At 49.1% G+C, this 15,399-nt stretch overlaps 1 protein-coding gene across 1 annotated transcript in view; it reads left to right on the top strand.

Moving 5' to 3' along the window:
• The window catches only part of LOC140388180 (dynein axonemal heavy chain 3-like), a 1,528,048-nt gene that overhangs the window by 810,912 nt on the left and 701,737 nt on the right, over positions 1-15,399 (top strand). Inside the window, exon 32 of the mRNA XM_072471941.1 lies at positions 13,347-13,490. Coding sequence (XP_072328042.1) covers positions 13,347-13,490 — 144 coding nt within the window. The remainder of the gene's footprint in view (positions 1-13,346; positions 13,491-15,399) is intronic.

Consider the following 15,399-nt stretch of genomic DNA (forward strand, 5'->3'; position numbering starts at 1 on the left):
TGCGCTTTTGAGCACGGAACTGGAAAGCAATAGTACTCAGGCACAGGACCCATACAGAATTGTATGGACCTAAGAAGTCGGAGGGACCGTAAACAGCAGAAGAAGTGGTCGAGTAAGGGCACAGTGCAGGCTGTGAGAGAGACCAGCATGGCTGGTGTTCAGAGCAAGGAGCCGACAGCCCAGCCCACAATGGAGCAGCTGCTGCAGACTATGCAGGAGGGCTTTTTGGATCTGAAGCGTGACAACTTGGAGCCGCTTCAGAAGTCGATTGATCAGATGGGAAAAAGGCTGAATGATCGAGGCTGAGAAGCTCCAGCAGTTGGAGAAGTCAGTGGAGGAGCCGGCTGACTTTCAAACGGTGGCGGATGTGGAGATTCGGAGGTTGAGGGACCAGCAAAAAGTGCTTCTGGAAAGGCTGGAGGACGTGGACAACAGATCTCACTGGCAGAACGTGAGAATCGTGGGCCTCCCGGAGGGGGCAGAGGGGCTAGACACTGCCGCATATGTAGAGAGTATGTTTCAGAAGTTGCTGGGGAACGAGGTGTTCCTGCGCCCGCTGGTGGTGGACGGGGTACACAGAGTGCAGGTGAGGCAGCTGCGACAAGGGGGTCCCCCACGAGCGATGGTGGTACACTTTCACAGGTACCTGGACAAGGAACGGTTGCTGCAATGGGCAAAGAGCACACAAAGCTGTATTTGGGACAATACCACCCTCCGTGTGTACCAGGATTTGAGCGCCGAGGTGGCCAGGAGGAGGGGAGGCTACAGGCAGGTGAAGGAGATACAGGTGAAGGTGAAATACGGGCTGCTTTTTCTGGCGCGACTGTGAGTTACGTATAAGGGACAGCACCATTATTTTGAGGAACTCGACGAGGCGAAGGACTTCGTTGAGAAACAAGGGCTGGCACTGAGCTGAGGATGTTTGGACTCATGTTAGAGCTTTTACGTTTACGTGGTGTCTCTCCCGTTTTGGGATGTATCTTTTTCTTTTTTTTTTGTTGTGGTTTTTTTTGCCTGCTCTTTGCGTGGTTTACCTGAATGTTTCCTGTTTGGGCTCTTTGCTTAGTTGGAGTTTGGGTGGGGGCGAATTAATAAAGAAAACAGTTAAAAGGGTTGGGTTAAAATGGATGCTTCAGGGGAACTTTGTGCAATTTGTTTTCTGTGTCTGTATGGGAAGGACTCTTATCTCTTTTTTTCTTGTTTAACTTGAATTGTGCTATTGTGGGGGTTGTTTATGACTTGTATAGATTATCATAGAATTTACAATGCAGAAGGAGGCCATTCGGCCCATCGAGTCTGCACCGGCTCTTGGAAAGAGCACCCAAGGTCAACACCTCCACCCCATCCCCATAAGCCAGTAACCAAACCCAACACTAAGGGCAATTTTGGACACTAAGGGCAATTCATCATGGCCAATCCACCTAACCTGCACATCTTTGAACTGTGGGAGGAAACCGGAGCACCCGGAGGAAACCCACGCAGACACGGGGAGGACGTGCAGACTCCGCACAGACCCAAGACGGTGACCCAAGCCGGAATCGAACCTGGGACCCTGGAGCTGTAAAGCAATTGTGCTATCCACAATGCTACCGTGCTGCCCCAAAGTGTTTGCTTAAGTAGGGCTGATCTGGGGAAGTGGTGTAGAGGGGTCGGGGTGACTGGGAACAATCGGTGGGAGACGGGCTGGAGCCGAGGCTGGGAGCACCAGGCTAGCTGAGTGCAGCGAGTCAACGGGAGCCGAGGTGGGGGGTGTCCATATAGTTAGATTAGGGAAGGGGTTAGGTGATAGGATGGTGTTGCTAGCGGGGGGGGGGGGGGGCGCGGGGGAGTTGTTCTGCTGACGGGGATGGGAACTGGGCATGGTAACGATGAGGAGGTCATGGGTGGAGCCGGTCAGGAGGCAGGCCAGAGGAAGCGCGACACATGGCTGGGGGGCTGGCCAAGGAAAGGGGATGGCTGATCGACAAAAGAGGGGGGGACGAAGTGCCCCCCAACCAGGCTGATCACCTGGAATGTTAGAGGGTTAAACGGGCCAGTGAAGAGGGCGCGTGTGTTTGCGCATCTGCAGGTTCTGAAGGCGAACATAGTCTTGTTGCAGGAGACGCACCTGAAAGTGGCAGACCAGGTTAGGTTAAGGAAGGGCTGGGTCAGTCAGGTCTTTCATTCGGGGCTGGATTCTAAGATGAGGGGGGTTGCGATTCTGATTAATAAAAGGGTACAATTTGAGGCGGAGGGCAAAGTCGTGGATGGGGGTGTCAGGTTCGTTATGGTGAGGGGTAAACTCAAAGGGGTGAGAGTAGTCCTGGTCAGTGTGTATGCCCCTAATTAGGACAATGTGGATTTTATTAGGAGGATGCTAGGGAAGATCCCCGACTTGGACTCGCGTAAGCTGATCATGGGCGGGGACTTTAATACGGCCCTGGACCCGAGCCTGGACCGGTCATGCTCAAGAACGGGCAGGTTGCCAGCGATGGCAAAGGAACTGAGAGGGTTCATGGAGCAAATGGGGGGAGCAGATGCGTGGAGGTTTAACCGGCCGATGGCGAGGGAGTTCTCGTACTACTCCCACGTCCACAAGGTATATTTCCAAATTTACTACTTTGTTGTGAGTAGGGACCTGCTGGCTGGAATGGTGGGGGCAGAATATTCGGCAATTGCCATGCTCCGCATTGGGTAGGCCTGCAGTTTTGTAAGGACAGCTTTCAGCGCCCACCATGGAGGCTGGAAGTTGGACTACTCACGGATGAGGCAGTGTGCGAGAGGCTGAGGAAATGCATGCAGGTGAGTTCACCTGCAGGTGAACGATACTGGAGAAGTCTCGGCAGCGGTGCTCTGGGAGGCACTGAAGGCAGTGGCTAGAGGGGAGCTGATTTCAATCCGGGCTTACAGGGACAGGACAGATAGGGCAGAGACGGACCGACTGATTAAGGAAATTCTACAGACGGACAGGAGCTACGCGGGGTCCCCGAGGCCAGAGTTACTCAGGAAACAACAGAGGCTGCAGGCCAGATTTGGGGTGCTGACAGGCAAGGCTGTAGAGCAGTTTAGAAAAGTAAAAGGCACGATTTATGAGCATGGGGAGAAGGCCAGTAGAATGCTTGCGCAGCAACTGAGGAAGAGGGAAGCGGCTAGGGAAATAGGGAGGGTAGTGGATGGGTAAGGTAATCTAGTGGGTGATCCAGCAGGGCTGAACAGGTCTTTAGGGACTTTTATAGGAAGCTGTACACTTCGGAACCACCCGGGGGAACGGTGGGGATGAGGCGATTCTTTTTTCGGACTGACCTTCCCAAGAGTGGGGAGGGGGTTGGTGGACGGACTGGGGGCCTTGGTCAGGATCGAAGAGGTGTTGGGGGCCTGAAGGTCATGCAGTCGGGTAAAGCCCCGGGGCCGGACGGGTATCCGGTGGAGTTTTACAAAACATTTGCCGGGATAGTGGGGCCGGTGCTGGTCAGGGTGTTTAATGAGGCAAGAGACAAAGGGGGTTTACCCCCAACGATGTCGCGGGCCACCATCTCACTCATTCTGAAACGGGATAAGGACCCGGAGGCCCGTGGGTCATACAGGCCGATCTCTTTGATTAACGTAGACGCCAAGTTACTGGCCAAGGTTTTGGTGACCAGAATTGAGGACTGTGTCACGGAGGTACTTGTGGAGGAACAAACCGGGTTTGTAAAGGGAGGCAGCTGGTGGCCAACGTAAGAAGGCTGCTCAACGTGATTATGATGCCCCCGGAGAGTAGGGAGGTAGAGATAGTGGTAGCCATGGATGCTGAAAAGGCTTTTGACCGGGTCGAGTGGGATTATCTGTGGGAGGTACTAGGACGGTTCGGGGCGGGGTTCATCGACTGGGTTAGGCTATTGTATCAGGCCCCGGAGGCAAGTGTAAGGACGAACAGGACGACATCGGACTACTTTAGACTGCACCATGGGACAAGACAGGACTGCCCTCTCTCCCCACTGCTGTTTGCGCTGGCCATAGAGCTGCTGGCAATTGCACTGAGAGCTTCTAGGGGCTGGAAAGGGCTGGTCTGGGGGGAGTGGAACATAGAGTCTCGTTATAGGCGGATGATCTGCTGTTATATGTCTCGGACCCAATGGTGGGGATGGACGGTATTATGGCAACCCTGAGGGAATTTGGCCGGTTCTCCGGATACAAACTGAACATGGCTAAGAACGAGTTGTTTGTAATTCAGGCGAGGAGGCAGGAGAGTAGGCTGAAGGGGTTGCCGTTCAGGCTAGTGGGGGAGAGTTTCCGAAATTTGGGAATACAGGTGGCACGGGACTGGGGCAGGTTGCACAAGCTCAACCTGTCCCGACTGGTGGAATGAGTGAGGGAGGAGGTCCGGAGATGGGATGCGCTCCCGCTTTCATTGGCAGGGAGGGTGCAGACTGTTAAGATGACGATTCTCCCGCGGTTTTTGTTTGTTTTTCAGTGTCTCCCCATCTTTATCCCGCGGTCCTTCTTTAAGCGGCTGAATAAAATTATTCTGGGATTTGTATGGGCAGGGAAGTCCCCGCGAGTGAAGAGGGTGATGCTTGAAAGGAACAGAGGAGAAGGGGGGCTGGCATTGCCGAACTTCAACAACTATTACTGGGCGGCCAACATAGCGATGATAAGGAAATGGATGGTGGGTGCGGGGTAGGTTTAGGAGCGGATGGAGGCTGCTTCGTGCAGGGGCACTAGCTTAGCAGTCCTGGTCATGGCGCCTCTGCCGCTTTCGCCGGCACGGTACTCCACCAGCCCGATAGTGGTGGCGGCTCTTCGGATCTGGGGCCAGTGGAGGAGGCATGTAGGGGAGGTAAGAGCTTCGGTGTGGACCCCAATCTGCGGCAACCACCGATTTGCCCTGGGGAACATGGACGGGGGTATCGACTGTGGAGGAGGGCGGGGATTGTGAGGATGGGGGATCTGTTCCTGGAAGGGAGCTTTCCGAGCATGAGGGCGCTGGAGGAGAAGTTTGTCCTGACGAGAGGGAACGACTTTAGATATTTGCAGGTGAGGGATTTTGTACGCAGACTGGTGCCGTCCTTCCCACGTCTCCCGCCGAAGGGGAGGCAGGACAGGGTAGTTTCTAGGGGAGAGGTGGGAGAGGGTAGAGTTTCAGACGTCTACAAGGAGCTAATGAGAGCTGAGGATACGCAGACCGAGGACCTGAAGCTTAAGTGGGAGGAGGAGCTAAGGGGGGGGGAGCTGGAGGACGGTATTTGGGCAGAAGCCCTGAGCAGAGTAAACACGACCACAACATGCGCCAGGCTGGGCCTGATCCAGTTTAAGGTTGTGCGGTCCACATGACGATGGCCCGGATGAGTAAATTCTTCGGGCTGGAGGACAAGTGTGCTAGATTCGGAGGCTGACTAACCATGTACACATGTTCTGGTCGAGCCCTAAACACGGGGGGTATTGACAGGGATTCGCAGATGTCATGTCCCGGGTGTTAAAAACTGGGGTGGTAATGAGCCCGGAGGTGGCAATCTTTGGGGTTTCGGACGACCCGGGAGTCCAGGAAGAGAGGGAGACCGATATTCTGGCCTTTGCTTCCCCCGGCGACGAATACTGTTAGCTTGGAGGGACTCAAAGCCCCCGAGGGCTGAGGTATGGCTATCGGACATGGCAAGCTTCCTTGGCCTAGAGAAAGTCAAGTTCGCCTTGAGAGGTTCGCTATTAGGGTTCGCCCGAAGGTGGCATCTATTTATTGACTTCTTCGCAGAGGAGTAAGCATCAGCGGGAGGGTAGAGTAGAGTAGAGTAAGGGGATATTGTGGGAGGAAACCAGAGCACCCAGAAGAAACCCAGGCAGACACAGGGAGAACTTGCAGGCTCCGCACAGACAGTGACCCAAGCCGGGAATCGAACCTGGGACTCTGGCGCTGTGAAGCAACTGTGCTACGTGCCGCCATAGTGCTTGTGAAAGATAGCAGAGGCGGACTGGTAGCTGGACCAAAAAAAGGTCAACAAAGCTTTTGAGGCCTTGCTCCTCGGCAGGGACTTGGGGATGAAACAGTTCATCGATGGATTGGACATGACAGTCGTTGTGGACGATAGGAAGGAGCGCGGGCTGGAAGCACCAATAGAACGAGGAGAGGTTAAGGAGAACCCAACGGGTTCCCGGCTGACACGTACAGACAATTTGCAATGAACAGCACTGGCCCCGCACTTGCGGGAGATGTTTACAGACCTGCTTGCAACGGGCACCCTGTCTCTAACGATAATACAAGCCACCATATCGCTGATACCTAAGAAAGAGAAAGACCCAACGGAACGCAGATCATTCAGACCCACTTCGCTGCTCAATGGGGATGTGAAAATACTCATGAAAGTCTGGCCAAGACATTGAAGAACTGAGGACCAGACAGGCTTTGTTAAGGGTAGCCAGCTAACAGCAAGCATCAGACGACTGCTAAATGTGGTAATGACCCCATCCGGGGAGAGAACACCAGAGGTGATCGTCTCCCTGGATGCAGAAAAGGCCTTCGAAAGATTCAAGTGAAAGTACCTCATAGAGTTAGAGAGGTTTGGGCTAGGGACAAGGTTCACCTGATGGGTGAAGCTACAGTACAATGCCCACAAGACCAATGCATACAGACCAACACCACCAGCTCCGAATACTTCAGCTGCACAGAGGCACAAGGCAGGGATGCCCGCTGTCCCCATTCGTTTGCTCTGGCAATTGAGCCATTGGCGATCGCTCTCAGAGAGGCAAGAAGCTGGAAGGGAATCAAAAGAGGAGGCAGAGAGAACAGAGTCTCACTCGATGCGGATGACCTGCTCCTCTACATCTCGGACCCGCAAAGCAGCATGGAAGGGATCATGAAGCTCCTGAGCGGTTCGGAGCATTCTCATGCTACAAACTAAACCTGAGCAAGAGTCTTCCCTGTGAACCTGAGAGGGGGAGGGACAGAGCGGGGGCGGGGGGGGGGGGGGGCTACCATTCAAACTAGCCCAAAGCAAATTCGGCTACAATTCTTCAAATTGCCCACATCTAGACATGGATCCACAAGAGAGGACCTACTGGTATGGGACACACTCCCGCTCTCCCTAGTGGGGAGGGTGCAGAAAATCAAGATGAACGTACTGCCCAGGTTCTTCTTCCTGTTCAGATCCATGCCAATTTGCATTCCCACGGCCTTCTTCAACGTGGTCGACAAAATGATCATGGTGTTTGTGTGAGGGTGTGGGGTAAGAATCCAAGGATCCCCAAAAAGGTCCTACAGTGAAGAAACACGGGAGGCCTGGCCCTCCCAAACCTGCAGTACTACCACTGGGCAGCCACGGCGGAAAGAGCGAGGGAATGGGTGAAAGAACCAGATATGGAATGGCTGAGGATGGAGGAGAGCTCCTGTCCAGGGACGCCCTTTGGGCCCTCGCAACGGCAGCACTCCCAACCCCGTCAGCCAAACACTCAGCAAGCCCAGTGGTGGCAGTTACCCTCAGAATCTGGAACCAGATGAGGCAGCACCTCAGCTTGACCGAAATGTCCACCATGATTCTCATCTGCAGCAGCCACATGTTCGCGCCAGCCATGCTAGACGCCACCTTTAAGAGGTGGAGGCAGGATGGGGGACACTGACTGTTGGGGACTTTTACACAGAGGACAGGCTAGCGACCTGAGAGGAACTGACAGGGAGACGGCAGCTACCCAACGGGAACAAACTGCAACACCTACAGGTTAAGAACTTTCTCCGCAAGGAGACGACAGCAAACCACGGACCCCGAGGCACACAATGTTAGAGGAGCTATTCGACGCAGGTAATCTGGCAGGGGGGGGACGCAGGGACCTGTATGTACTTTTCTTTGTTATTTTAGGATGGGAATAGAGGGATACGGACCACGGAAGTGTACAAGATTTTAGTTTAGATGGCAGCATGGTCAGCGCACGCTTGGGAGGGCCGAAGGGCCTGTTCCTGTGCTGTACTTTTCTTTGACTGTCAAAAAGGACAAGCTCCCCACTGGATGAAACCCGGGAAAACTGGGAGGAAGAATTAGGGATGGAAATAGGGTGAGGACTCTGGAGCGAAGCAGTGAACAGGGCCAGCTTCACCCCCACTCCCGCCAGACTAAGCCTCGTGCAACTGAATGTGGTGCACAGAGCGCACCTAACAAGAACCTAAATGAGCAGGTACTTCCTGGAGGACAAATGTGACTGGTGCCAGGGAGGACCGACCAACCACGTTTTGGGCATACCCCAGATTGTCGGGTTCTGGACAGCCTTCTTCGAGACAATGTCCCAGATTTTGGGGGTGAGGGTGGAGCTGTGCCTCGGGGTGGCAGTCTTTGGGGTATCGGACCAGCCAGAACTATTCATGGGGAAGGGGCTGACACCCATGCCTTTATTTGCCTCATCGTCCATCGAAGAATCCTGCTTGGCTGGCGATCAGAAGCACCAACCACAGCTGCAGACTGGCTGGCAGACTTGTGAGTCTCCACCTGGAGCAGGTCAAATTCACAATCCGAGGGTCAGAGGAGGCCATTCACCAACTTGATGCAGGATATGTTCAAAGCCAGGGGTGCGTCGATACCAATGGAAATTTCTTGTATATTGTACCCGATGCACATACCCCTGTCTGTGTCTACTGTACTGAGTATAAACTTAAAAACGCCAATGAAAATGTTGTTTAAAAAAAGAATTAACTCCTAATGGTGAATTCTTGCCAGTGCAATTGATGGAATAGCCTTATCTTCTTTAAAAAGACCCAAGAGTGGTTTGTGGCCCATACCAAAGCCTCCCATATACATACTGGTGAAACTTCTTTACCCCATAGACGATTGACAAGCCTTCCTTTTCAATTCGAACGGAGGCTTTTTCAGTCTCTGAGTGGGTTCTCGAGACATACTCTGCAGGACTTTCAGATCCATTGTCCATCTTATGGGACAATACCGCACCAATGCCATATGGAGAGGCGCCACAGGTTAACATCAATTCTTTAGATTGGTTTGAAATGCAGCAATAAACTTGTTGAACGTAACGAGTGCTTTACTTTGTTAAAAGCTTCTCTCTGGGGTGTCTTTCAAACCCAAAGCTGGTGCTTCTTTGGTAGCATATGCAAAGGGGCCAATAATGTCGACAAATTTGGTTGAAAGCACCCACAATAATTCACTATTCCTAAGAATGACTTGAACCCAGATGGGTTTCTGGGGGCCGGAGCCTCCTTTATCAAATTGAGGTGTTCAAGATGATAAAAGGAACGGATAAATTAGATGTGGAGGGATGCTTCCTCTTGTGGGGCATTCTAGAACGAGAGGTCATAGTCTCAGGATAAGAGGTAGCAAATTTAAAACAGAGATGAGGAGAAACTACTTCTCCCAAAGGGTTGTGAATCTGTGGAATTCACTACCCCAGAGTGTGGTGGATGCTGGGACAGTGAATAAATTTAAGGAGGAGTTAGACAGATTTTTAATTGGTAATGGGTTGAAGGGTTATGGAGAATGAGAAGGTTTTTGGAGTTAAGGCCAGGATGAGATCAGACATGTTAGAATGATAGAGAAGACTTGATGGGCCAAATGGCCTAATTCTGCTCCGACATCTTATGAACCTATGATAAGTCATCAGGGCCAGGTGGATTGTTTCCAAGGCTACTGAAGGAGATCAGGGAGGAGATAGCAGATGCTCTGAAGATAATTTCTCAATCCTCATTAGATATAGGGGAGGTACCGGAGTGGAGAAATGCAAATGTGATTCCATTGTTTAAAAAGTGATCGAAGGAAATGCCAAACAATTATAGGCCAGTTAGTCTTAAGGCGGTGGTGGGGAATCCTGAGAGATATGATTAACTGTTACATAGAAAGGCATTGGCTAGTCAATGATAGTCAGCATGGATTTGTTAAAGGAAGGTCTTGACTTACAAATTTATTTATTTTTTATAATTTAGAGTAGCCTATTATTTTTTTTTACCAATAAAGGGGCAATTTAGTGTGGCCAATCTACCTAACCAGCACATCTTTGGGTTGTGGGAGTGAAACCCACGCAGACATGGGGAGAATAATAATAATAATAATAGCTTATTGTCAGCAGTTACTGTGAAAAGTCCCTAGTCGCCACATTCCGGCGCCTGTTCGGGGAGGCTGACTCATAAATTTGATTGAATTATTTGAGGAAGTGACAAGGGTTGATGAAGGCGGTGCAGTGGATATTGTGTGCATGGATTTTAGCAAGGCGTTTGACAAATTACCACACAGCAGACTGGTCTAGAAAGTAAACGCCCATGGGATACAGGGTAATGTGGCAAACTGGATAAAAAGTTGGTTTAATAACAGGAAACAAAGGTTAATGGTTGATGGCTGCGAAAGTCGTTTCAAGTGGCGCTATACAGGGCTAGGTGTTGGGACCCTTACGGCGGGATTCTCCGATCGCGTACACCCAGCGACCGGAGAATCCCACCCGAGGTCAATGGAGTTCTCCATTGTCAGCATCTCGCCCACGGCATTCTTGCCGCGGGGTGGAAGATTCCAGCCCTTACTGTTTGTGTTATATATTAACGATTTGGAGTGAACACGGGGAGCACGATTAGAAATTTGCGATGACACAAAGATTCGCCTAGTGGTCCACCATGTAGAAGATAGCTAGAATCTCCAAAATAATATAGCTGGGTTGGTGGAGTGAGCAATAAAGTGGCAGATGGAATTTAACACAGAGAAGTATGAAGTCATGCATTTAGGGAGGTCAAACAGTTATAGGGAGTACATAATAAATAAGAATATACTAAGAGGGGTAGATGAAGTGAAAGATCTTGGTGTACAAGTACACAGGTCCCTAAATGCTGCAGTTCAAGTTGACAAGGTTGTAAAGAAAGCATATAGAATGTTCTCCTTCATTGGCAGTGATATAGAAAAAGTAAGGATATAATATTGGAATTGTATATAACACTGGTGAGGCCACAACTGGAGTATCGTGTACAGTTCTGGTCACCGTATTACAGGAAGGACGTAATTGCTCTGGAAAAAGTGCAACGGCGGTTTACAAGAATGTTGCCAGGGCTAGAAAAATGTAGCTAGGAGGAAAGATTGGATAGGTTGAGGTTATTTTCCTTGGAACAAAGAAAGGTGAGGGGTGACTTAATTGAGGAGTACAAAATTATGAGAAGAAATGAAATGAAAATCGCTTATTGCCACAAGTAGGCTTCAAATGAAGTGACTGTCAAATGCCCGTCACCACATTCGGGCGCGGCTGGTACAGGAATTGAACCATGCTGCTGGCCTGCCTTGGTCTGCTTTCAAAGCCAGTGATTTAGCCGTGTGCTAAACCAGCCCCTTAAGAGATAGAGCCCCTTAGAGACAGCCCCTTAAGAGAAGAAATAGAGTGGACAGGATAAAATTGTTTCCTTGGTGGAGAATTCTAAAACCAGGGGACATATATTCAAGTTAAGAGAGAGAAGGTGTAGAGGGGACATGAGGAAGAACGTTTTACACAGAGGATAATGGGAGTCTGGAATTTGTTGCCTGAGTTGGTGGTGGAGGCAGAGACCCTAAACTCTTTTAAAAAGTACCTTGATCTGCACCTTAAGTGCTGTAAGATACAGGGGTATGGATTGGGTGCAGAAAGGTGGGATTGAAAGGGCACCTGGGTGTCCTTGGGCTGGTATGGACAAGATGGGCCAAATGACCTCCTTCTGTGCTGGAACCTTTCTATGATGCTATTCTATGACTGTGGGTGGAGCTAACTCTGCGAATTGACCTGGCTCTTCCAATCTCTTCAATTGTGTGTCCAACCTTCCTCGCAAGCCATATGGTACTGGTCCCACTTTAAAAACACTGAGGGCTGCCTCAGGATCTACATGGACCTTTGCCTGGAGGCCCTTTATTTTACTGCAGACTAAACAGACCCATAGCATAATGTTGAGAGTGGCTCCAAAGTCGTCGGGCTCTATGATCTGTCTGAACATGGTAATATAAGGTTCAATAGTTTCCCTCGGGGCTCTCGGAGTTGAGTTAAACTTATCACTGCAATATTACCGATGGCCTCGGGGGGGGGGGGGGGGGGGGGGCGGGGGAGGGGGGGGTCGTGTGTTTTCAAAAATTCAATTATCTCAGAGAATGACTTGGAGTCGGGTGTGCTTGGCAGTGAGGCTGCATATTTAATTGTAGGCCTGAGTTCCACACGCGCTCAGTAGGATTGCCTTTCTCTTCCCTTTCTATTCGATTTCATAGGCCTGAAAAAAGTAGTCCAAACGTTCAATGTATTGTGTCCAAATCTCCACAGAGGCATCAAGAGGATCAATCCATCCAAATAAGGGCATACCTGCAAACACTCTTCTGTTTCTCACCTCGCACTGAACTTCAACTTAATATTCACAATCTCAGGACCGCCTTTTCTCCCCATTCAGCAGTTAGGTAAATAACAATTGCCGTAATCATTTACATCTAACTACAATGCAGAGTCTGGCAACCTCGTGGTTCAGTCCAGCTTCCAGCATCAGAAACTCGCTGGAGTGACCTCACCCCACCCCACCACCACCACACGCGATTGTGGTTACCTGGCCACATGACTCGGCAGATTGCACCTTAAAGGGAACAAACTCCACGGGTTCTGTATCACTCTCTGTTTTATAAAGATCCTGTGAAGTCCCTTGGGACGTTTCATTTGTAAATATACGTTGTAGAGAGAGTGAGATGGAGAGAAGTATACAGCCAGAGGCAGAGATAGAAAGAAAGAGTCATAGAATTTACAGTGCAGAAGGAGGCCATTCCACCCATCAAGTCTGCACCGGCCCTTGGAAAGAGCACCCTACTTAAGCCCCAACTCCACCCTATCTTCATAACCCACAAACTTCATCTAGTCTTTTAGACACAAGTGGCAATTTAGCATGGCCAATCCACCTAACCTGCACATCTTTGGCCTGTGGGAGGAAACCAGAGGAAACCCACTCAGACATGAGGAGAATGTGTGGAGTGTGCACTGTCATCCAAGGCCGGAATTGAACCTGGGACCCTGGAGCTGTGATGCAGCAGTGCTAACCACCGTGCCGCCCCAAGGGTAAGTGACAGAAATTGAGACACAGACATAGGGATAGAGAGGTACAGAGAGAGATAGAGATTGAGGGGAGAGAGCAGATAGTTGGATGTGTGTTACTGGAATACATTACAAGGTTTAGACAATGAATGGCGAGAGTGAAATTCTGGGTGTGTTGTTTATATTACAATTAAAGCCAAAAGAAATATGTATTTTTTTATTAACTTATTATACGGTGACATGGAATAGCTCAAACAGAAAGATTAATGGAGCTCATCATTCCATTTCCTGTGATATTTTTTAGTGAAATAACACAGAACAAAGATATTGATTAGCAACAGCACCACTTTGGTGGGAAATTTGGTCTATGGCTGAATTTGCTAATCGGACATTGTAACTTGCAGCTCTCCTCACAGCATCACTACGATTATGGAATGCGAGCTGTCAAATCTGTCCTAACGGCAGCTGGAAATCTGAAAGTCAAATATCCTCAGGAGAAGGAAGAAGTTCTCACCCTTCGTTCCATCACTGATGTCAATCGGCCAAAGGTACTCTGATCACTCACTTCATCACCACGTTTCATTCTGTTCAGAACCTGCTCCAGCTTGAGACAAATAATAAATAATATTGTGAAACAAATACCCCTCACGCACTCTCTTGTGTTGAAGCACCCTCTGTTTTAATCGTCTTGTGCTGTGGTCTTTCAGATAAAGTGGAGTCTGCCAAATACCTGAAATTATATGAATACACACTTGTTCCTCATTCTAAATCAAAAAGGGCGACAGTACAGTGACTGAGCGGAGCTCAGTCAATAGGCCCAGTAATACTAAAAGGAATAAAACAGGAAGTAAAAACATAAATGGAAAGCATCGCGGCAGGTTATTACATGAAGATATGGGTTCGACGACAAGGAAAATTAGGAGAAAAGTTAAGAGGAAAAATAACTTAGGAGAGGTTACTGATCAAGGTATTAAGATTCAAAACAGAGGTATAAAAGCCAACATAAGTGTACTTTACCTGAATGCTCGTAGTATTCGGAATAAGATAAATGAGTTGATGGCGCAAATCATAGTGAATGACTATGATTTAGTGGCCATTACTGAAACATGGTTAAAGGATAGTCACGACTGGGAGTTAAATATCCAAGGGTATCAAACTATACGGAAGGACAGAGTGGATGGTAAGGGAGGTGGTGTAACTCTGTTATTTAAGGATGACATCCGGGCAATAGTAAGGGATGACATCGGTGCTATGGAGGATAAGGTTGAATCCATTTGGGTGGAAATCAGGAATAGTAAGGTGAAAAAGTCACTGATAGGAGTAGTCTATAGGCCACCAAATAGTAACATTATGGTGGGGCAGGCAATAAACAAAGAAATAACGGATGCATGTAGAAATGGTACAGCAGTTATCATGGGGGAATTTAATCTACATGTCGATTGGTTTAACCATGGTCGGTCAAGGCAGCCTTGAGGAGAAGTTTATAGAATTTTTCCGCGATAGTTTCAGAGAACAGTATGTAATGGAACCTACGAGGGAACAAGCGGTCCTAGATATGGTCTAGGATCTTAACCTAGGATTAATCAATGATCTCATAGCTAGGGATCCTCTCGGAAGGAGCAATCACAATATGGTGGAATTTAAAATACAGGTGGAGGGTGAGAAGGTAAAATCAAACACTAGTGTTTTGTGCTTAAACAAAGGAGATTACAATGGGATGAGAGAAGAGCTAACTAAAGTAGACTGGGAGCAGTTGAGGAACAGTGGAGAACCTTCCAAGCAATTTTTCACAGTGCTCAGCAAAGGTTTATACCAACAAAAAGGAAGGATGGTAGAAAGAGAGAAAATCGACCGTGGATATCTAAGGGAATAAGGGAGAGTATCAAATTGAAGGAAAAAGCATACAAAGTGGCAAAGATTAGTGGGAGACTAGAGGACTGGGAAATCTTTAGGGGGCAACAGAAAGCTACTAAAAAAGCTATAAAGAAGAGTAAGATGGATTATGAGAGTAAACTTGCTCAGAATATAAAAACAGATCGTAAAAGTTTCTATAAATATATAAAACAAAAAAGAGGGGCTAAGGTAAATATTGGTCCTTTAGAGGATGAGAAGGGAGATTTAATAATGGGAGATGAGGAAATGGCTGAGGAACTGAAAAGGTTTTTTGGGTCGGTCTTCACAGTGGAAGACACAAATAACATGCCAGTGACTGATGGAAATGAGGCTATGACAGGCGAAGACCTTGAGATGATTGTTATCACGAAGGAGGTAGTAATGGGCAAGCTAATGGGGCTAAAGGTAGACAAGTCTCCTGGCCCTGATGGAATGCATCCCAGAGTGCTAAAAGAGATGGCTAGGGAAATTGTAAATGCACTAATGATAATTTACCAAAATTCACTAGGCTCTGGGGTGGTCCCGGCGGATTGGAAATTAGCAAATATGACACCACTGTTTAAA

This window comes from Scyliorhinus torazame, chromosome 13, assembly GCF_047496885.1.
Source record: "Scyliorhinus torazame isolate Kashiwa2021f chromosome 13, sScyTor2.1, whole genome shotgun sequence".
Lineage (NCBI taxonomy): Eukaryota > Metazoa > Chordata > Chondrichthyes > Carcharhiniformes > Scyliorhinidae > Scyliorhinus > Scyliorhinus torazame.